Raw genomic sequence first — 22,287 nt, 5'->3', positions numbered from 1 at the left:
GTATAATGTTATCTAAATGTCCCAAAGCATCACCATTATTGTACCATTTCTTACTCCCCCTGGTTCTGTGTTTAGAATAGAACTGTTTGTTGATCTCACCATGGTCTCATGTAGTATCAGGACGATGTTCTAGAAGGCACGCTGTTTGGTGTTGGCCTGGAGCCATACTGGTTGCTACTGTCATTCCCTACTTGACCATCAGCTCCATGCCCCTCATGACAGTCTTCCCACTGGTGGAATAGTGCGGTGGTAAAGAGAAGTTAAGAAGGAAGAACCCAGACTGCCTGGGTTCAAATTCCAGCTCTACCATTTATTCGTTGTGTGGCCTTTTGCAAGTTACTTCACCTTTGTGCCTCCATTTCTTTAACTGTAAAATGGGGTTGATGTTCCCTACCTTTATAGGATTATCTTGAGGATTAAATGAGTTAATACACATAAAGCATTTGAAACAATGCTGTACAAAGAATAAGTACTTTTAATAAGCATTAGCTTTTATTATTTATTATATTAGCCTCAGTTGGGCCCACTGGCTAAGATTTGGCAGCACATGTATGAAAGGTTTATGGCTGAGTGGTAATGCTGTGGCATTCCATCCACGGAGACCCAGAGGACTAGGAACTGCCTCCTTCCCAACTCAGCGCACAGCTACAATGAACAGCTATGTGTCAAAGGTGAAATGTTTTTATTTGGGTTCATCACAGAGATTGAATAGAGTCTCATGACACTCATCCGTATAAAATATCGTAAAAATGGTTGCAGGCATAAGTAAGAATGACTCTCACTATTCTATTTTATAATGCACAGTCCTTTCTGATTACAAATAAGTATATGAAGTTAAGATGCAGAAATTGTCTAATTTGATTTCAGCAATTTCTAAAAACTGAATTATAAAATTAAAGACCCATAAAAAAGATGCTTTTTAAATGGAACCAGCCACCTTGAAAAATATCCTGGAAAACATGGTTAAAGCTTAATACTTCAAAAAGTAACAAAATAAAAATGTTGCTTGTTGGCCTGACTTTTCAGGACCTAGACCTCTGGGAGCTCCTGGCCTCGGTGAAGTAACCGAACAAGCCACTTGGATCAGTGTCAGATGCAAACAAAATCACTCTTGATTTCGGTCTATAAACGGAGACAGGATTCCCTCATTGCTGGATGACTTGAAAAGAAGCTTTTGCTTTCACTATGCATTTGGCCTCACAATCTTCATTGACAAATAATTCTAAAAAGAAAACAGAATATTAAAAAAAGTAAGTATGTTAGGGTTTCTCAGCCTTGGCACTACTGCCATTTAGAACCACGTGATGCTTTGACATCAGGGACTGGCCCATGCACTGCGGTGTGTGCAGCCTTCCTGGCCCTCTACCTGCCCTATGTCAGCGGCAGCCCCCAGGGGTGCCAACCAGAATGTCTCCAGACATTGTCAACCATCCTCCCGAGAGCAAAACTGCCATCAGTTGAGAACCACTGGTTTAAATCAATAGAATCTAAATCAGTAAGAAGAAATTACTGTTTTCTAAATGGTCAAGACAGATCGGACCACTGGCAAGTAGAAACCAGTGTGCGTGTGCATTAACAAACGAAGTATGATACTAGGGACAAATAGAGACCTTACATCTCTGCTGTTGTGGTTTTGACTATGTTACCCTCCACAAAAACATCTGTATTACCAGTACGAGTCAAAGGAAGAGTCTTTAAATGCCTGGACTGTCCCTTCTCCACTTGGCAAAATGGGCTTCACCTCCTTGGTGAAACCATCCTCATAGGATCATAGGATCCTATGCTCATCTGTTCCTATCTCTATAAAAGCTTGCCTTTTGTAATAATTTACTTATTCATATGTCTGCTTGTCCCCAGGCCATGAACTGTTCCTGGGTAAGGAATCAAGCCTTGGTCATCTCAACGTCCCAATTCCTAGCCTGTAGTAGGATGCTCAATAAATCCCTTGAATGAAAGAATGAAGGTACAACTTCTAGGCACACAGGCCAACCTCCCATCTGGACTCCCATTTATGACTAAGGTGACTGAGGAAAATTTAAGGGAGAGGTTATGTGATGCAGGCCTTAAAGAACAAGTAAAGTTTTAATAGACACAACATGGGCAAGGGAAAAGCATTGGCAAAGGCATCCTGGCAGGTAAGGGCAATACCTGCGGGGGAGCTGGGGGCACTAGCTAGTTTGGGTGAAGTTCAGGGTTAATGTGGACCTATACTGAGCCCAGATTTGGGGATCTGTGGATGCTAGCATAAGGAGTTAGCTTGCAGGATGGTTTGGGACAAGAAAGTGTGAAGGTAGGAAGATCAGTCAGATACGCTGGCTCCTATCCTGACCCACATTGCTAAGGGTCTGAGGGGTTTCTCCCAGAATTCCTGAAACCCCAATTTTTTTCAAACCAGGAAGTTCTGCCTGTAATTTGTGACACCCCAAGAATGTCGTTCTCATCACAATACACATCACTTTAAATTTCCCACAGGCTGAAGGGTTGCAACACCACAACTGCTAAATAGGTCGAGGCAAGAACCAAGTTGGGTGACTGACCATAAATCCCACACAAAAAGCCAAGACACGAGGCCAAGGACTCATACCGGCAAGGAGTACAGGAGCACGGCCGTGAAGAGCAGCAGGGCCAGCAGGATTAGCAGACCGATGATGGCCCACTTAAATCGGCGCCACACGATGAACTTCATGGTCTTACACGGGTTGCTGAACCACAGGAAGGAGGTTTCTGGCCGGCTGCAAAAATTGCAAAGAAATGGTTTTACCTACCCAACTTGGGTAGGACACATACTTCACCTCAGAACCTAATACAGTTTAAAGTACAGTTAATAACATTGTTAAAGTCAAGGAAAGATATTATTCCCCTTAGTTGGCTGAGAAAGAGTCTTTAACATTTTATGGCCCCCTAAGGTACTGAGGACACTCTGGACTTTGGGAAAGGAGAAAGGTTAAAATGAAGCTGGATCACCAAGCTCTCCATCCTCCACCCCTATTAAGTGCAAAATTAAGACAACACTGAATCCATTCCACTAAGCGTATTGGAAGGGGGGCTTTCAGACTGCAGGTGTTTGGGGATCAGACATCGTGGAGAACAAAGAGGGCCTCTCACTTCGGTGGGTCCAGCTTGGGGTTCATGTTGGGTTCATCTCGTCCCTTCCCGGCTGGCCTCTCGTCCGCCTCGTTCTCATTGAGGATTTCCAATGTCATCTCCACTTTCCCCTTCAGTAAAGCAGAACAGGTTAAACACATGACATCACGTTTCACAAATATTTTCATTTCAACCCAAGGAGTAGTCCCTGAGCAATGATTTTTATTCTTGTAAAACAATCCTTAGATTGCCTTAAATTTTCCTCAAGAGATTTCATCGCATTTCCTCTTCCATGTGTTTCTGAACTGACCCATTGTGGGAAACTGAGACGACAAACAGCTTTCCCTCCCCCTGCTCCCTGCTTTTCATTCTCTGTGCCCCATCCTCTGACTTTCTCATATCCATCTCCTTGCCTTCTCACACACTGTCCTTTGTAACTTTATTTGGACCAGATTAACCTAAATACTGCTAATAACAATATGGAACACTTACTGAGCATTAACTATGGGCTCCAAGGGAGCCTCCATGCTTCCTGCTTAACCATGCTCGCCCCACTGTACGAGGCAGGGAGAGCACTCCATGGGTATTCAGTATACACTAGCTGAATGTACGAATGAATGAACAAATGAATGCTACGTCTGTGTTCGTACAGGTTCCTAAGTGATGCTCTGGACACTGTTTAAGGCTTCTACGTGGATAATCCTGTGTGATGCTCACAGCAACCCTATAAAGCAGGTACTGTGATGACCCTCCTGTGCACTTGAGGATGCTGAGGCCAAAAGAGGTCTAGAAAGTTGTCCACTTTTATGGCCAGGCTTGTCATGGGCTTTCTAGGACCCTGGAATGCCCACTAGGTCACTAACAGTCTGAGGACCCCAGCCCTGACAACTGGCTCCGTGGTGGAGCCAGATGACTCCTATACTGACGAGTCAGACGAAATGAGGGGTCTGACTATGGCAAGTTGCTACATCTCTCCCAGTCTATTTTGGGGGTTGTTTTTTGTTTTACCTAGTTCAGTAGTAGTATTTTTTAAATAAAATTTTAAAAAAATTTAAGTGAAGCATAATTAACATATAATGTTATATCCCAGCTTGTTTCCTGAATCTACAAAATGGAGATAATGTCTACTCTCTGGAATTGTCAGTAGAACTAAGTGAGATTATTTGTAAACTACTCTTTAGTGGTAGACAACAGATAAGTGGTTTCCTGGGCCAGGAGTGGAGGGAATAGTAGACTGCAAAGGGCACAAGGAAACTTCTGGAGCAGTGGGAATGTTCTGGATCTTGATTCTGGTGGTGGTTTCAGGAGTGTCTATATCAGTCAAAGCTCATGCAATTGTGCACCATAAATAGGTGCGGTTTATTTTGTGTAAATTATACCTCAAAATTGTTTTAAAAAAACACGAGGCACTTAGCATGTTGCCTATCTCCTAGTCAATGATCTAGGATGTTAGCTGTTATTAATAGCAATACTACATGATGAATGAGGTAGACTTCTGTGACATTGCATGGCAACCTGGACTTCTGCTTCTCTGTCACAGTCTATTTGGGAGTTCTCCAGACTTGCTTATAAGTTTCGGCCTTTGTGTCCAGTGGCTGTCAGGGCTCCCTGCTTCCTCCACCTTTTTAAATTTATTTTTTTTAAACAAGAAGAGTTTGAATTCGAAGTTCCTTTTTCTGTATTGAACTGTACTGAAAGCTCAGGATAACTTAGTCTTCCCGGTGGAGGAGGGTCCTCAGGCAATAGTGTTAGCCACTCAGAGTCCCAGCTTTTCTACCATTCCAGTCCCTCCACCTTCCACACAACCCCAAACAGATGCTCACGGCATCTGCCACCTTCTCTTGTGATCCCAGTACAAACCATTCCTGTAACTTAAGGTCTCACCACTTTAACACTTCCTTATCTTATCTGGCATCAATTGAGAGAGGGCAGAGCCTAAATGACAAAAGGAATGAATGACCCCGAACTGGGAAATAGTCATACAGCCATCACGCGGGAGCCATCTTTATCCGCATAGCACGGCCACCAGCCTTTCATGGACTTCTGCTCAAACAGTGAGGCAGTTTTTGCTTTAAGGGGGTTCATGGCTTTGAGGTCTGGAATCATGTCCAAATTGCATTTCTCTGATGATTTTGCTGGAATGATGGTGCGATGCAAGTCAAGTTCCAGGAAACCTGGCCAAGGAAACAATTAGACCCAAATAAGCTTCAATGGATCAGCTGTTGTTCACAAGTGAACAGAATGTTCTTGTCAGAGGAGAGGCAGACAGTGATTTTGAGCAGGTGATGGGTAAGTTAGAGAACGGGATCCTGGTAGACATTTAAAATTCCTTCCAGATAGGATGGAAAGTGGTAGAAGAAATGTCTGTCCACTGCTCTGTGTCTCACAGAGGGTGACACGGTTTATTTCTCAAAGATACAAACATAAACAGAGCTCTTCTACAAGCTCAAAAGAATTAAACATCTATAGATGTTTGTGCACTTATACGCAGATGTCCACTAAACGCAGATTTGGAATGTGCTTATAGCGGTCTCAAGCTACCCTGAACAGAGGCACTGTGAGCGCGCAGACTACGTGTGCTTGTTGTTTAGGAGTCATATCTTGCTGAAAGGTGAACATTGAAGCTTTTTACCTTCAACTGATGAGGGGGGTGGTAAATTGATGAGGATTTGGGGAAGAGCCAAAGAACCCCAGGGAAGGCAAAGGTCGGTATATAAGGAGTGGGAGGGAAAAACAGAGCAGCCCAATGAGGCAGACCCAGGGCCTGGGAGAGGGGAATTCAGAAGAGTATTATGTTATTGTGGTGGTGATGGGGCATGTGTACCAAGAAAGGGAAGGGCCCAAGGTGGGGGGTGTTTAACAGGTGCCTTTAACCACAGAGGAGGATGGACCCGGGGAAAGAACAAGGGCTGGTGACATTAAGGGATTGAGAGCAGCTCAGAGGAGGAGGGAGCCAATTCCAGTGTGCTGAGGAGGCAAAGTGGGTAGTCTGGATGTGGAGGCAGGGCTGAGGCATTCCCTTGTGAAAACAAGAGTGTTCATGGCAAGAGAAAAGCTGGTGCAAGAGCCTCCTTGGGGGCCCTTGAAGGTGGGTGGGGCCTGCAGAAAAGGGTGATGTTCACTGTGCGAAATTTCCAGAGGGCTTGAGACAGCAAGCAGGCAGGCCACACTGCCCAGAGGACATCCAGGCAGTGGATTATTCACAGTACTGGAGATTTAAATCATGGATTCCAGGTTTTAACTGATTTCACTAAATCAAAGTAAAATTTCTTAGAGAAAAGTATCCAAATGTAAGCCCTACCCAAATAGTCATCCAGAGAAAACTTGTCATTATCCCATATCTGAATGATGAGTCTGGGTGGGACCCGAAATTCAGTTTGGTCAATACTCCAGAAATGCTCCTAAAAGACAAGAGAAACAGAAAAACCAAATGACATGGACTACTGGACGCTGAAACCTTCCCCTCGGGTCCGTTGAAACCCCAGCATCAGGGCACGGGGTCTTTGTTCTCCTCGGCGACCCACCTCTAATACCCTCTCCCCCTTGCCCCCAGTCCCCCACCCCATGGTACGGAGGGTAGCCAGGCTCCCTGGGAAATCTCGGGGCCACCAGCTAGGTGACAAAAAGGTTGTCCCAGGCAATTCCCAAACAGAAGGTTTCCCGCCTGCCATGTTCCTATCGGTGTGACTCCCTGCTTCCACTCCTGGGGTTTGGGGAGTGATTATATCTGCCCCCTCCCCCACCCCAGACCACTATGGCCAGCTCAGATTAACCTCCCAAAGCCAGGCTGTTCTAGGCCGGCCCACACCAACACCTGCTGGGGTGTCACATTTGCTCAGTGACCTTCTACCCCCGCAACATGGATGTCTGAGCACACTTTTCTCACATGGGGGTGAGGAGACTGGGGTTCAGCTTTCATGTTTTATCAGCACAGATTTAAAATGTCCTGACATTTTTGGCTTTTAAAAATATTGCTGTGTTTTACATGCTTTGGTCAACCCAGATTCCTCACTCTAAAGTTAGGTGGAGGGAGGACTGGGTAAGGGTCCTCCAAGTTCTCACCTCTGGTCTCTGCCTCTGCCCGAACAATATTAGCCAAACATAATAACACCTCCACAGCCTAATTACACCTACATGCCTCAGGCCCCAGAATGGGATTCCCCCAGTGTTTCATGAATTCAAAGAAATATGGTTGGGTTGTTTCTTGTTTTTCTTTCCCTTTTTCTTTTTCTTGTTTTCTTGGAGGTGGGGAGAGGGAGAGAGAGAATCCTAAGCAGTCTCCGTGCCCAGGCAACTGACTTGGGGCTCGATCTCACAACCCTGAGATCATGACCTGAGCCAAAATCAAGAGTCAAGACTCTTAACTGACTGAGCCACCCAGGCGCCCCTGTTTCTTGTTTTTCAGATGACATTCCAGAAATGTTGCCCTTAGCAGGGCTCAGGGGCCCTGGCTCTGAGGGGCTAGGAAGTGCATTCTGCTGTTGGCTGGCCTCACTGACTGTCCTGTGTAGGGTCACGCTCCAGGTGGCACGCAGGGCACTGAAAGGTCCAACACTAGATGTGGGTAGGGAGGAAAGGCCTACCTGATTCTAAATCCCTCACCTTCTCACTGGTCTGCCTCACCATCTGGAAGTGTGCATGATTTGACATCAGGTTGAGCCTGTGTCTCTAGAAAGTGCCCTTTGAAGGCATTTATCTCACTTGGCACAGAAAATTGCTCCCTACACCAGCAGCACTGAGTAGGGCCAGCAGAGGGTAGGGTCTGGCTAGGTGGGACATGAGGCAGGTGCATTTTGATCAGGTGTTGCGAGAGGAGGTGAACAGGCAGAGCTGGAAAAAGTTTATAGAATGTGGGGAGCAGGAATGGGACAGGGGATCTATAAAAGACACTCTCATTATTGCCTGCCCAGATTTCAGGCCCCCTTTTTGGGGAAAAAGCATCCAGATTTTCCTTGGGGACTCTCCTCCAGTCCATGCAGTTTGGGAAGAACTGACTCTGTTCCTAACTCCAGAACTGGGCCAGTCTGAGCACTGCATCCCAGGCCACATTGGTTGGTTCAGGGATGGCAATGTGACCCCAAACACGCAGAGACACCGAGGCCCAATTCCAGGACTCTGGTTGGCACCATCCAGGGTTAGTTCTCTTTCTGCTGAGATTGCTGGGAGGCCAGGAGGTGGGCTGGGGCTGTGGGCAGCCATTTTGCCTCACCAGGGAATGAGGTCCATGGGAGAGGATAGAGAGAGGGGTGGAGAAAGTGAGAGCAATTTCTGAAGACATCAGATCCAACGTGCCTAAGCCAGCCAAACCTGGACTTTTTAGTAATGTGAACTAACAAATCACTTTTTTGGTATAAGCCAATTTGAGTTGAGTTCTGTAATTAACTAGAGTCTTACTAATTAAGACCATGAGGGCCTTGAACCTTGATGGAAGTGCTTCTGAAGGAGGTAAAGCAGATGCTGAGGTTTAATAAAGAAGGTAAAAGGGAAATTTAACCTACTTTAGTATCTTGCTTCTGTTTGGTTAATGAGTCAAACAGTTCTGCTTATCATGGGAAGAAATCAGTCTCCCTGTGACATAAAAACATACTTGGGTGGTTGCATATATGAACACAAGATCCTCAGGTTTACCCTTTACTGGATCCTATACCCCACTGCCCACATGTTAGGGAAGGACAATTGTGTTTCTGGTCCTTCCGAATTGCACAAAGAGCTGTCTTAGCTTTGTGGCCCTAGGCAAGTATCTGCACATCTGTGGGTCTCAGATTCCCCACCTGCATCAAGAGGGAGCCAGACTCATGACCTCGGAGGCGCTGAGCAGCTCCTACATTCCCTTTATCTGTTGAGGCAGACCCAGCACACCCACTTCCCATGGGCATAGATCAGAACTCACTTTTTTAGCAACGATACAGAGTTGTTCAGCTGGGAGGTAGTCAAATGGAAAAACAAATCTCCAGTTAAAATTCCCTTCACCATCCAAGGACCTGTAATGGACATCTGTTTTCTGTTTGTTTTCTTCATTGCCAGGAATCCAGCTGAAAAGCAGAAGCAAACAGACTTTAGCTTCATGTGATTGACAAGTAATCTAGCCGCAAAATTGTGCAGTGATTAGGGGAGTGAAGGGCAGGAGAATTAATGCACTTTTCTTGGGCAGGTTCCAGTTATCTACAGAGCTGGGGGTGATTTATGAAGGGGAGGTGCTCTGTTGCATCCAACACTGGTTATAGCCAAATAAAATATAATTCCTCTAAAACCAAAGCAGGAAACCCTTTAGACTTCAGTTAGCAGGGATAAGGTGACATTTTCTGGAAAATATCAACAACTTATCTTCTATTTTGGGAACACTGAAGCTTGCTGGCTATGATGCTAGTCTTCCTAACTATAACTCATCAGTGTCTGTCATCACTGCTGATAGGCTTAATGAATATGAGTTAGTTCAAAATTTTAGCATTTCCTCTTCCATATTTTACTTAAGCAAACAAAACAGGCATGACTCAAGTCATCTTAGGGCTTCCTTTTTTTTTATTATTAAATTCACTATGATCGCATTAATGAGACTAGCAAGGGAGATGTAAGCTGTTATTTCCATGTGCATATCAACGAAAGTTCATGTCCATAAACAATTTAAGATCTTAACTTTTGACATTTGGAAAGTTTCCTGTGGCTTGTGCCTGGCAGGTAGTAGGCCTATTGAAGGAATGAATGAACGTTGGGGGAAGAAGCTGATGTCACATCTGCCTGCTATTGGGAAGGGGCCTGTTTAGGGATTAGGAGAACTCTGGATTTTAGACTGATAGAGCGGCAGAGGGCATGGTTCTCCACACTGATGGCCCAGGAGAATCCCATTGCAATCGACCGTGGAGTTTAAAAAAAAAAAAAAAGACATACCTGGACCCTCCAGATAGGAGGCAGGCCTGGCTATGAACTCACTCTGCCACTTACCATTCTGGGCTTCCTCTGCCATCTGTAAATGAGGTTAACAATACGTGCTCCCTTCCCATGGTCAACAGGAGGACAGAATGGAAGATGGTGGCTTAGAAGGACCAGAATGGAAAGGGCAAAATCCTTAATTGTGTTACTGAGAGTCTGCCGTACTCAGCATGCCTTGTTTTATTCTTCCCATTTTACAGATGAGGAAACTGAGGTCCAGACAGAATAACTAACTTCCCCAAGGTCAAGGTCACACAGCCAGTAACGGACAGAATTAAGTATTAATGAAGAAGTTGGTCTGACTCCCAAGTCCAGGCCTGTTCTCCTGCCTCAAGGGACCATGGAGACTACTGGGAAGTCACATGCTAATGTTAGATCCCATTATTAGTAGTGGTATTAATATCAACTACAATAGTTGTCCTTTTTGCTAATTAACTGACTAGCTAGATTAGTTGAAAGGTTCATCTTTATTCACTTTTAAGCTTTTAAATTAACTCGCAGAAGAGAGTTCACACTCTGTGGCTAGGACCTTGGTGACTTCACCTCCTGACAAGATCCCCAAAGTGCCATCACCCTCCTTCCTCAGACCACTCACTCTTTGAAGCTCTTCACGTTTTTTTCTTGCATCTTTTCATACTGAATTCTAAATATGAATCTTTTCATTTTTATTTTAAAACAAGTTAAACGACTCTGTATTTGTGTACACATACGTATAACTTCGTATGCATCCAGCATGGGAAGTGTCCTAGCTGTCCTCTGTCCTGTGGCAGACAGGAAACACTATGTGTGTTAGGGTTAGTAGTACACTGTGTCAGCATGCGGTGGTGCTGGGCATACTATTTATGCATAACTCAGCTTTTCACGTATAGTATTTAGATTTTAATTCCAAATAGGACATGGTACTTTAGGTTGTGCTTTTATTCTTTGATTAGAGTTTTCTCTCAGTCCAGTATTCCTTGCGCTTGTTTCTCTGATCTGAAAAAAAAATGCTTATGACAGTCAAATAAATTTGCATATATATATGTATATATATATATATATAATTAGCTAGGATTAGTTTTCCTTGGGGAATGGTAATAAGATCCTGAAATGAGAAAGAATAATGAAGAACTTGATGAAACATTCCCTGTTTACAGTGAACCCAAATGATAGTAATTATGTCTTCAACAAAGTTTTGATTGAAGGCCACTTGGGATCATAAGGGAAACTTTGTTATCACTTTATGAATATATTAAATTTCAACAAGTCTTGTCTTTTACATATCAAAGAACCAAACTTGGTCTATGTGGACTAGTAATCCTACTAGCTAACACTAGTTCATTCTCTGTTAGCATGACTGGCCACAGGGTGCCCGGATAATACATTATTCTGGGTGTGTCTGTGAGGGTGCTTCTGGATGAGATTAGAACCTGAACTGGTAGAGTCAGTGAAGTGGATTGCCCTCCCCAGTGTGGGTGGGCCTTAATGCAATCTGTTGAAGGCCTGAATAGAACAAAAAGCAGAGGAAGGAGGAGTCAGCTTTCACTACACCACCGGCTTTCCTGAGCCTCCAGCTTCCAGATGCAGGACCACGGGACTTCTCAGCCTCCAGAATTATGTGCGCCAATTCCTTATAACAGACTCCTCTCTCTCCCTCTCCCCCTTCCCCCCTCCCTCTACACACACACACACACACACACACACACACACACACACACACACACACACACTAGTTCTGTCTCTCTGGACAGCTCTAATAACGCATAGTGTTTACTATCTGCCAGGCACTGTCCTAAGTGCTTTGAGTAACTCAATATTCTGAATATCCCAGAGCAGCAGGTACTATCTTTATCTGCATTTTGCAGATGGGAGACCGCGAGCTCACTAATTTGCCCAGCTGGGAGAGAAAATACCAGGATTTCAACCCAGGTAGTTTGGCTCCAGAGTCTGGCACTTTAATCACTATGCCATTCTGTACTCAACCTCTCTCATCGGGCTATAACATGAAACTAACACCAACATGGATTATTTGGAATTGAATGATACAAGTAACAGGATGATTAACGGTATGACACTTCGTATGTTGGATGCAGGCATTCCATAATGTTGGTGGAATCAAAGATTTTTTTGGAAATATGCTAATGTTTCGTCTTTTCCATGGACATTAGCTGCTGGTAGTAAAATATACAGAAACTGAAATTTAAAAAGCCTTCCTTGTTGTGTTTCTAGGGCTAGTTACTCAAGGTATCAAAAAGGATTAAAATGAACTGCATGACTAAAAGAAATAGCAAGGCTGCTAATAAACTGAACCCATTTTAAAAGAGAAATGTAGAAATATTTATCGGTGCTAATAGTCATTCGCTACCTCTGCTTATAAACAAGATCCATACAGATTTCTCTTCTCTTTCTATTCTCTCTCCCTGTGTCTCGCTGGAGCTTCCTGAGCGGACTGCACGAATGGGAACGAAACAGCTTCACCTGACCAAGGATCCTAGAGAGGACACCTTGAATGATGGTAACTCACAAAGGAGAGAGTCCGTTCATTCCTTGTGTGTCAAAGGCCAACGAGCATGCTAACCTTACCCTTTGACATAGATGTCACTCATTTCCTCTCCTGTGATGCTCTTCTCATCCAAGAGAACGTCCTTGGTGTTCCAGATGATCACACGCAGGTGGTATCTGAAAGGAGCACATTTTGAAGGTGGGCTTTTTCCTCTGCTCCTGCACCAAGACCCCAGTCCGACACAGTGGAGTCTCAAGACTACTTACTTTTTGGCTTTCCTGGGGGTGATGTTGAAAGGAGGGCCTGGTGGCCCCAAACTCTTAGGGAAAACATCTACCCACATCTGAAGTTTCCCCTAAATCGTTCAAAAATGAAAAAAGAAATTAAGTTGTATTATAAGTGGCAGAGACTGTAACTTTCTTTCATATTTTCTAGGTGTAACTGTTTCTTCAGGCCTGCCCATCTACTAGTCCATATGGAAAGTAAAAAAGTAGAGCAGAGGAGCAAACCGAGATAAATCATCTGTCTTCACTGTCATATAGGCCACCCACTTCCCACTCTCACCAGGAGTCTCCAATGGCTACATATGCCCACATTTGTCATAGTCTGAGCGTCCCCTGGCTAATAAAAGAAGGGCTTCCCATCGCTAACCCAGCCCCCGACACACACACACACGCACACACACATGCTCATGTACCCTCTTACAAATGACTTGAAAGTTGGATCCTTCACTTAGAACTCTGTTCATCACATTGCCTACTTGTTCTCAGTCCTGATTTTGTGACACCCAAGAGTTTCTCCACTTACCTCCAGATAAAAAAATCAAAATAATGTAAAATGGTATTTAATTGATAAAAGAAAGACTTACAACATGGCACTTTCAAAGGAGAGACCCCAAGCAACAGCAAGAACAGTACTGTTCCCCAAAGTTAAGGACTCCCTGACATCAGCTGGCTGGTGTCCACCACCTGGGAGGAGGCTTGCAGGAAGAGGCAAGGTGAAAGCCCAAATAACACTTGTGGTGCCATCTTGGGGAGGTCCTGTCAGGTCTCCCACTGCCACAGACCGGGGCCGTCTATCTGACTAGAATGTTCTTCCAGACAAGCTAGGAATGCCATTAACAAACCACATCAGCCATATGAACCAACTTAAATTCCCCAAACTGTTTTTGGATGTTTTTTAGACTATACCTTCAGACTGGTCTTTAAGAAGGTTACCAAGGAAACTAGATTGGCTTCTTCTGCACGGTGATCAAAATGAGTTAACTGGGACTCTTGAAAAGGGGTAAGTTTTCCTCTGGTCCTGACTCTCCTCTAAGTAATCTCTAGGGCTCAAGGTAGGGTATCAAGCATGATGCAGAACATGAGGCATGACCCAGCCACAGTCGGTCCAGTCCAGGAGGTAGAAGTGATGGGCGGCATGGGGCACATCGAGGGGGGTGTGGATTCGTAGAACTCTTCCTCATTTTGTAATTTCTTGAGACTTTATTCAATTGAGGGGTGGGAAGGGAGAGAGGAGGGCTCTTTGGGGGGAAGGAGTAAATAAGAAAGGGACGAAACGAAAACATGAAACAGAATAAAAGCAAGAAATGAGTGACAAAATAAACTAGTAAGCCCACGCTACTTGCGGCCACTTTTTAGAGATAAGCTTGTCCACTGCTGTGTGGTCATTGTCAACAATATTTGCATCCATTAGATTACTATTTCTTTAAGTGTGATTTCCTAGCCACCTCCATTAGAACCCCTCCAGGCACTTGTTAAAACTCAGATTCCGCCTCCCTACCCCCATCTCAGACCTACTGAATCTGAATCTCTGCAGGCACGGCCCAAGAGTCTTCCCTGTAACAAGCTTCCACGCGGATTATTCTGTCATTTGCCATGTCTCTCCTTGCTTTTCAGGAAACTGCTCCCCAGCTCCTGGGGACTGACCCTCCTGCATCACTACCCACGTGGTCCCCGTGATGAGCCACCTGGTGCACAATGGCTCAGCTTCCTCCCTGGCTCTTTGGTCTCAAGACATACCACCTCACCCAAGGCGGGCCGAGCACAGTGCTTCCCCAGACCCCGCCCACCAGCGGTGGACAGTTGGGCCAAGCTGGGGCAACCAGCCCTTTCCCTGTTTGGAAGTAGATGGAGCTACATTATAACATAAAAACCTTAGAAATGCTCTACAATATCCTGGCACATAGAAAGGTGATCACAGGAAAAGCGCAGACTAACAGAGATTGAGAGAGAAACAGACAAGAAACGGGGAGAGATCCTGGCCCAAGGTTGTTCTGAGCCATAGTCACCCCTCCTGTCTGGATTTAGTGAGTTACCGGGAAATGCTTAACAATAAATTCCCCTTTGGGATAAAGCTAATCTGAGTTGCTTTTCTATTTCTTGTGTATCTAAAAGTGTCCAAAAGAGAGAAAAGAGGCAAATCTGGGTCAGCTCCTGCCACTGTGTTTGGGATGTGGATGATGGGTCTTCACAGGGAGAGCTCTTTTACCTGAGAAATGTTGGGCTGGAAGGTGCTGTGCAAAGTCCTGGTTTCCACGTGCTCAGGGACCAGTCCCTGCGTCCTGAGGATGTGAAGGGCAAGACGCTCATCAGGGGCCCCGAGGTGCTGGTGCAGGATTTTGTTGGCTTCTGGAATGGAAAATGGCATTGAAACAGGTGATGGGCATCTGCAAACTGTTCAGCCAGATTGCCCGGAGGGTCATGTAGCCCTTCATCCCAGAAGGGCAAACTGGGCAGGCAGGGCCAGTGTGCAAACTTGGATCTGTGAAGGAGTCATGGATAGAAATATCTCTTGACCATGGGCCCTGCCCCAACCAGTCTCACACCTGACTTGGGGGCTGCCAGTAGCAAAGGGGCCAGAACACACCAGAATGTGTATGTGAGAGCAGCCTGTATTCACTTTTCTAGCAGAGGCTCACAGCCAGATTCTGTTTCCCAGCTTCCCTTGCAGTTAGGTGTGGCCACACAACCTAGTCTGGCTCGAATGTAACACAGGTAGAAGTGACGTGTGTGTCACTTCTAGACCTGGCACATAAAACCCTCTCATGAAAGATATTCTAGGTGCTGTTCCCTTTTGGATGCAGAAGAAACAGCAACTTCAGGTGCCTGAGTTGAAGAAGAGCAGAGCCGCATGATGGAAGGGCCTGGATCCATGATGCATTGCTGCCTGTTGGAATACTGACTGTGAATTTCAGAGAAATAAACTAGTGTTTTAAGCCAGTGACATGTGGAAGTTTAATTGTTGCAGCAGCTAGCATTACTGTGGCATTTTAAAACCAACCCTCAAATTCTCTGGCACTTCTCCCACTGAGAGGTGGAGTCTCTGTTGTCTTCCTTTGAATGTGGAGACATAGCTGACCCCTCAAGTGTGGAGAAAGAATGCTGTGTGACTTCTCCGACAAGGCAGGCAAGGCCACGTAGCTTCTGCTTGGTCCTTTTGGGATGCTTGCTCGAAGGGAAGCCATCTGCCATGTAGGGAGCATGAGTATCTAGAGACTGCCCTTCTGGAAGGGCCTGAGGAGGTGTTCTGATCGTTAGCCCCAGCCAAGAGCCAGCATCAACTGCTGGCTGTGTGTGCAGGCCATCCAGGACACCTCCCCCCCGGCCTCCATCCTGGACACCTCCCCCCACCTCCATCCTGGACACCCAGCTCCGTCAAGCCTTTGGATAACCATGGCCCTTCCAACATCTGACAGCAGTCAACCACACAGGCTACTCAGGTGAGAACTACCCAGTGAGCCCTTCCTGAATTCCTGACTTGCAAAACCGTAAGCAAAACAAAATGGGTGTTTTTCAGCCACTAAGTTGTGGGGTGATTTGTTAGGTAACAATAGCCTTGTTACTGAGACAGTTTGGGGGGAGTTGTTTATTTGGGGGTACTCTTAAATAAGGCCACGTTGCTTGCCAGTTAATTCCCAATCCCTTTTGCAAGTTCTTATGTTGAGAGCAACATCAGCAATTCCTAAGCATCTCATCATCCCTGGTATTGACTCAGTCCTCTTCAAATGGAAGGACAAAACATAGTTTCTTGCAATGTTGAGAATAAACAGCTGAGGATCGGGAAAGCACCTTTACTCCCATGGGGCTGTATTCAGCCCTCCCTGGAGATCCTGTGCACCCTCCAAGGCAAGTCCCACTGCCACCCGCTCTGGGAAGCCTCCCTCCCTACAAAACACTGAATAACACTGTAGCTCTTATGCTCTATTAAGCTTCCTTCAGGCTTTGTCGTGGTGCAGCTAGCTGGCTATGTGTCAGGACAGATTGTGTTATAAATTACTGCTGGAGAAAGCGCAAGATCCCAAGCTCAGACATGGGCCAGATGTGAACTCAGAAGATTCTTCAAATCAACCCCCCGCATCCCTGGGCCTTCTCAGAGAAGGGCTGGAAGAACGATGGACTAAGCCTGGGAGAGAAATTCTTGCACTACCACCTGAGCACTTTTGAGCTAAATTATGAGCTAATTATGCATTACATAGAAAGTAGGTAGTTACTAGAACTCTGTGTTCAAAGCGCAAATGGTTATGACCTAAAAAGGTCAAGTGAAACATCAGACAGACAAGAAAATGTGTACACTTTGACACTTGACAAGACCGCAGAACTCTGCTATAATGGCGCTTTTGTTAGATAGCCATGTGTGCGGGGTCTCCTGTGGTATAATTAGGGCACTGCTCTGCCCATTCCCCGCCACCCCCCCGCCCCCAAAGCAGACCTAGCAGTAGAGATGGGTTGCTATACTTTGTAACCAGCTTGCGGTCTCTGGTTACGCACTTACCGAACTCATCCAAACTATAGTCTCGCCCTCCATATCTGATTCTGCTTCCATCTTCGGAAAGGATGGGTGGTGGGAAGCCTTTGTATCTGGCTACATTTTGAAGCAACTGTGTTGGTCTCAGCTGGTCTCGCCAGGTGTTTACTCCAGAACTGTGAAGAACATTCCACACCCAGAGTTACCGTGGGCACACAGGTCCTTCTTGGATTCCCACGCATATACTCATATACTTACAGACGTGCCCATGTAATGAGGGAGCAGGGACTGTGCTCTGCCCTCTGACTCTTGTCTAGAAATCTATTTCAGACCGAAAATCCACAATTACTTTGGCCTCAGCCAATGGATCCTTTCCCTCCTCCCTGCAATTTCCTCCTCCATAAAAATGAGGGGTTTGCCTACATGCTGTAATCACAAAAGCTTATAAACTAGAAATTACAAGCTGTATCTCATTAGATATTGTAGGAAGATGCCGAACAGCACTTAGGGAAAGATGGACATCACAAAATTAATCGGGGGGTGGGGGGTGGGGGCAATGCTATGGCCCTATTCTCCCAAAGACAGTCCTGTTATTAAAAACAGTATGTATCTGACTCAAAGGAGCAGGGGCTCAGGGAAGACAGGCACTGAAGCAGAGAACCAAGGCTTCCCCACGTACTGATGTCAGATGGAGTGAATTATCTACACCTGTGGCCCAAGCAACTTACACACAGTACTGCTCAGGTATGCCGCAGTGGGACCCAAACCGGGAAAGGAATCGGTTTTCCAAATCAATAATTGTTTCTCCCACCTTTTCATCACGGGTAAAAGTGTCATAATCATATACAGAAATTTTCAGATCTTTTTCTTGAGGTAAGTAGCAGCTCAGTTCGTACATTCTAAATAAACAAATGCAAGGTTAGAATATCCATGATTCTATGCGGGCCTCTCAAAAAAACCCACAAACAAAACAAAAACCAAAAAACCCAGGGCTTTGTGCAGAGAATCCCCAGGTGGTGGTGACGGTGGCTGGAGGAGAACGTGGTGACTGGGACAGCAAGGTGGGGGGCCAGTGTGTGGGGGCACTTGACAAGCAGTCCATGTTAGTAATAAGAACAATACAAGGTTATATGCTTGCTCATGGGAAGAGCACGGCTTAAATACCTATGTTTGAATCCCAACCGTGCTGCTTACTAGCTGTGGGGCCCTTGGCCATTTAGCCCTTCTCCCTGTGTTCAGCTTTCTCACCTGTAAAATAGTGACAGGAATACCTACCATCCCGTGTTGTTCTAAGGGTCAGGTGGAGCAGTGTTTAGAAAACATTTGGCATGACTGCATCGCTGAAAACCCAGTAGCTATAATATTGTTATTCATTATAATCTTATTAACATTATTATCACATGCCTATTAACTGGGGCACCCAGGCGTCTCTGCCCAGCTGGGAGATTAGTAAGACACACCACCCTGATTTACAGCCCCCTATCTGTGCCCCTGCTATGTTCCCTCTGCCTCGACAGAGACCACTACCCCATGGAACATCCTTGACTCCCCCACAAGAGCACAGGGCAGGGGATGGTGAGTGGTATGCACCAACAAAGTGTGATGTGCAAGGGGCCAAGAAGGCTCAGTGCCTCCACCCAGGCCCTCTGGTCTGCCATATGCTTTTCTTTGGAATCCATATTAAAATGCAAACACATCTGAGATAAAGATAAAAGAGTACTTCCCATGGCAGGTGAGCAGCGTGGCATAGGTTCTGAAAGGCTGATAAACAAGAATGGCACAAGCTCCGGAGGGGTGAGGTTTGGTTCTATATTTGCACCATCCACACAGGTATGGGTCCCGTAGTAGGTGCTCAATAAATTTGAAGGAAAACTGTCAGAGGCTCTCCCATCCCTCCCCCCTTCTCCTTGCACTCCGGTGTGTGGACTGGTTCCTGCCCCCAAAGCCAGGAATGTTAATCCATTTGAGCAGAAGGATGTGTGCCACTGGGACCCTGGAGGAAAGCTTCCAGGATGTCTCCTGGATTCATCTCAGTGGCTTCTCTAGATGGCTGTAGCCAGGCAGGGGCCTGCAGGAGGCAGGCAGCCACATGAGAAAAGGCGCATGAATCATGACCACACATGAAGCCCTGAATCCACACGTGCCCCATAATAATCGCATTTTTAGAACTGGATTCCAAGGGAGACATAATATGTGTCCCTTGAGAAAAAGAATTCTTTGGTCAAATATGGTTGAAAACCACTTCTTTTGGAGTGACTCTGGTCAAACTAAAGGCTCAGAGAAGTCCTACAGTTACTATCTTTTTTAACCCAGGTGTCTCAGTTTGATGAAAGAATACTTTTTTTCTTGGAACACCAATTAATATTCTATAGAAGACATACATTCTCGGTGCCTGGGTGGCTCATTGGTTAAGCAACTGCCTTCGGCTCAGGTCATGATCCTGGGGACCTAGGATCGAGTCCTGCATTGGGCTCCCTGCTCAGCGGGGAGCCTGCTTCTTCCTCTGACCCTCCCCCCTCTCATGCTCTCTCACTCTCAAATAAAATCTTAAAAAAAAAACCATTCTGTTGAACTCTGATCTGGATGTTGCTATGATGGGATAAGAATATGCCAAACGATGGCTGAGCACATAGGAAAGGTTGCTCCTTTCTGAATTCCCCAGAATCCCTGAGGGTCTCTGCTGAGAAGGAAGTCACCCCCTTAAGATTGAGGCCAGAGACAAAAAGCTGTCCAAGGGACTGCGGAGCCAGTATCTCCTTGGGGAGGGGGATTCTGCCCACACACCAGGCACAGATTGGCAGAGCAGAGCCTGACAGCATCACTTCCTCCCAGGGTGGCTCAGAGCAAAGACTTTTCCTGCCACTTAATTAAGCCTGTGCTTGGCTCCTCTGAGACGTGCGGTTCAGATGGGGCTGCCTTTCGGCCGTAAACGCTGGCTTTCCCCTGCTTCCCCGTCTCCCTCACATGGAGCCCTCCTTCCTGCCCTGCGTGCCTTTTCCTGTCTAGACCTCAGGGCTGGATCAGCGGAAGAAAAGGAAAATGATCATACTGCCGTGCCAGAGGATTACTTCCATTCCCTGGCCCCGGCATGCAGCTTTGGGGTGTGCAGCAGAGAGGGGTGTGTGTGTGTGTGTGCGTGCGTGCGCATGCCCAGGAGCTGAGTGAGCGTGAGGTCCTGTGTGTGCGTATGTCACAGGGCGTGAGGACGTGTGAGGGAGAATAGCGCGTGCGACCCTGAGAGGCTCTGAGTGACAAAGACTTCGGGGGGGGGGGTTGTGTGTGCGCGTGCGTGCAGGGGAGAATGCATAAGGACACAAACCAACAAACATGAGTAGAAAAGAAGAGGATGGGCAAGACGGTCAAGCCAGAAATGAAAATATAGGCCACACATCAAACAAGAACAAAGTATTTTCCCGTTTGGCAAAGGTTCTGGGAAAACAACACCGTTTTCACCAGTGTTTTGTACAAAGAACATTTATGCTACACATTTATACTTTGCCATGAATATGAAGCCTTCCCAGGGGTGTTGGAAAAAGCTGGGGCTTGGTCAGGAATTTCCACGTCAATCTTGGCTCTAGCATGTACTAGCTCTGGCGACAGAGCTCTGGCACTGCATTTCCCTCACCAGCAAATGGGGGGCTGCTGACCTTGGCCCTGTCCTGCCGAGAGGCTGCATGTGGACATGAAAATGAGATGGTGGCCGCCACAGAGCCTTAATGTGGGTACCACACAGCTGCTGCAGTCAGATGGCCCGGGTTCCAATCCTGACTCTGCCTTTTACCAGCCGAGCCCATGCAGCACTGGTTCACTCTGTGCCTCAGTTTCTTCTGTTGTCACACGGGGATGACACAAGAGCACCTCAGAGTGGTGACATTTCTGAGATGTTTCATATAAATGGCTCAGCAGAGGGTGTGCAGCCAGTGAAAGCTCAGCAAATATTAGCTATTATTAAATGTGGATAGCACTTGATAGCTGAAAAATATGGGTCCCCTTTAGAGGTGCTGTGGATTTGCCTTCTCCTGGAGAAGGATCTCCTCCCCTGGATGATATCAGTGTGACAGCCCAGAAACAAGTCTAAAGTGGCAACTATGAAGAAACCACAGCTTTTTCAAGAGTCTTCAGGAAAAGGAGACAGAGGGGCATTGTCACCCCACCACCTTCTGCCCCCTCCTCAGTTTTGCTAACAGCGTCATTAATCCATTTGCTGGATCAAAATGGTAGAATCAGAATGTCCCAGAGGACAGGGCCCCAACTGGATTCAGGGAGGGAGAACCAACATGTTGCTACAGGTAAGTCACACTGCCTGTCCTCCTTGTCTAGAACTCACAAACTTATTGGACTTCCGGGCCTTGTGCCACCCCGGCCCCGGCCTCCTTGCCCCCTCGACCTCCCGGGCTCAGAGCAAATCTGTCTCAGAGAAGCCCATCTCATGACTTGGCTTTATTTTCTCCACGGCACTTGGCACTTGCAGGTGTGCGCTCACGTATCATGTATTTACTACCTGCTCTGCTGCCTAAAATGTCTATCCAGTTTGTAGTCACGGTTTTGGGCCCTAGAACAGAGCTTGGCACATGTCACATCCTCCCCACAGAAGCCATGAGAACTGAATGACCAATAAACATTTAGAAATGTTCATTACCTGCCGAAAACCGGGTTGAGGGTGTTGGGGATGTAGTGGTCTCGATCTTCGATTACCTTTTTGCCCAGTGTTATTTTTATATAAGGGTCACACTGCGGGGACAAAACAGATGGCAAGCTGTGTCACCATGGGGTGCAAGTTCAAGGCAGTTTCTGGGGCAGACTCAGGGGAGCCTCCACACCCACTCCCACCCTGATGAAAAGCTGGTGGCTGGGGCACCTGCAGCACCCAGCCAGCCGCCTGCAGAGAAGCCATGTGGGGTGAAGAGGCGGTGGCAGGGAGGAGGGACCCAGCAAATCTCCTCGAGGTCACATCTGTAAAATGAAAAGCATGAACCAGAAGATCCAAAGCCCCTTCAAACTCTCAGATAAATCCCCGTTGGGACAATCCTCCTGAATACATTGTTTGG

At 46.3% G+C, this 22,287-nt stretch overlaps 1 protein-coding gene across 2 annotated transcripts in view; it reads right to left on the bottom strand.

Annotated features, from left to right (window-relative positions):
* Nucleotides 1-457: 457 nt before the first annotated feature.
* The window catches only part of MYOF (myoferlin), a 150,466-nt gene continuing 128,636 nt past the window's right edge, over nucleotides 458-22,287 (bottom strand). For both annotated transcript variants that reach the window (XM_028098591.2, XM_028098592.2), the window contains 12 exons: nucleotides 21,879-21,970; nucleotides 17,968-18,138; nucleotides 17,267-17,415; nucleotides 14,984-15,123; nucleotides 12,760-12,848; nucleotides 12,574-12,669; nucleotides 8,975-9,116; nucleotides 6,386-6,485; nucleotides 5,068-5,258; nucleotides 3,106-3,215; nucleotides 2,585-2,732; nucleotides 458-1,222 (listed from right to left, as the gene is read on the bottom strand). In XM_028098591.2, coding sequence (XP_027954392.1) covers nucleotides 1,184-1,222; nucleotides 2,585-2,732; nucleotides 3,106-3,215; nucleotides 5,068-5,258; nucleotides 6,386-6,485; nucleotides 8,975-9,116; nucleotides 12,574-12,669; nucleotides 12,760-12,848; nucleotides 14,984-15,123; nucleotides 17,267-17,415; nucleotides 17,968-18,138; nucleotides 21,879-21,970 — 1,467 coding nt within the window. In that variant the 3' untranslated portion in view covers nucleotides 458-1,183. The remainder of the gene's footprint in view (nucleotides 1,223-2,584; nucleotides 2,733-3,105; nucleotides 3,216-5,067; nucleotides 5,259-6,385; nucleotides 6,486-8,974; nucleotides 9,117-12,573; nucleotides 12,670-12,759; nucleotides 12,849-14,983; nucleotides 15,124-17,266; nucleotides 17,416-17,967; nucleotides 18,139-21,878; nucleotides 21,971-22,287) is intronic.

Source organism: Eumetopias jubatus, unplaced genomic scaffold (genome assembly GCF_037043125.1).
Source record: "Eumetopias jubatus isolate StellerSeaLion01/CBP00866 unplaced genomic scaffold, mEumJub1_p1.0 scaffold_17, whole genome shotgun sequence".
In the NCBI taxonomy this organism is placed as follows: Eukaryota; Metazoa; Chordata; class Mammalia; order Carnivora; family Otariidae; genus Eumetopias; species Eumetopias jubatus.
This window is presented reverse-complemented; position numbering and strand designations above follow the sequence as displayed.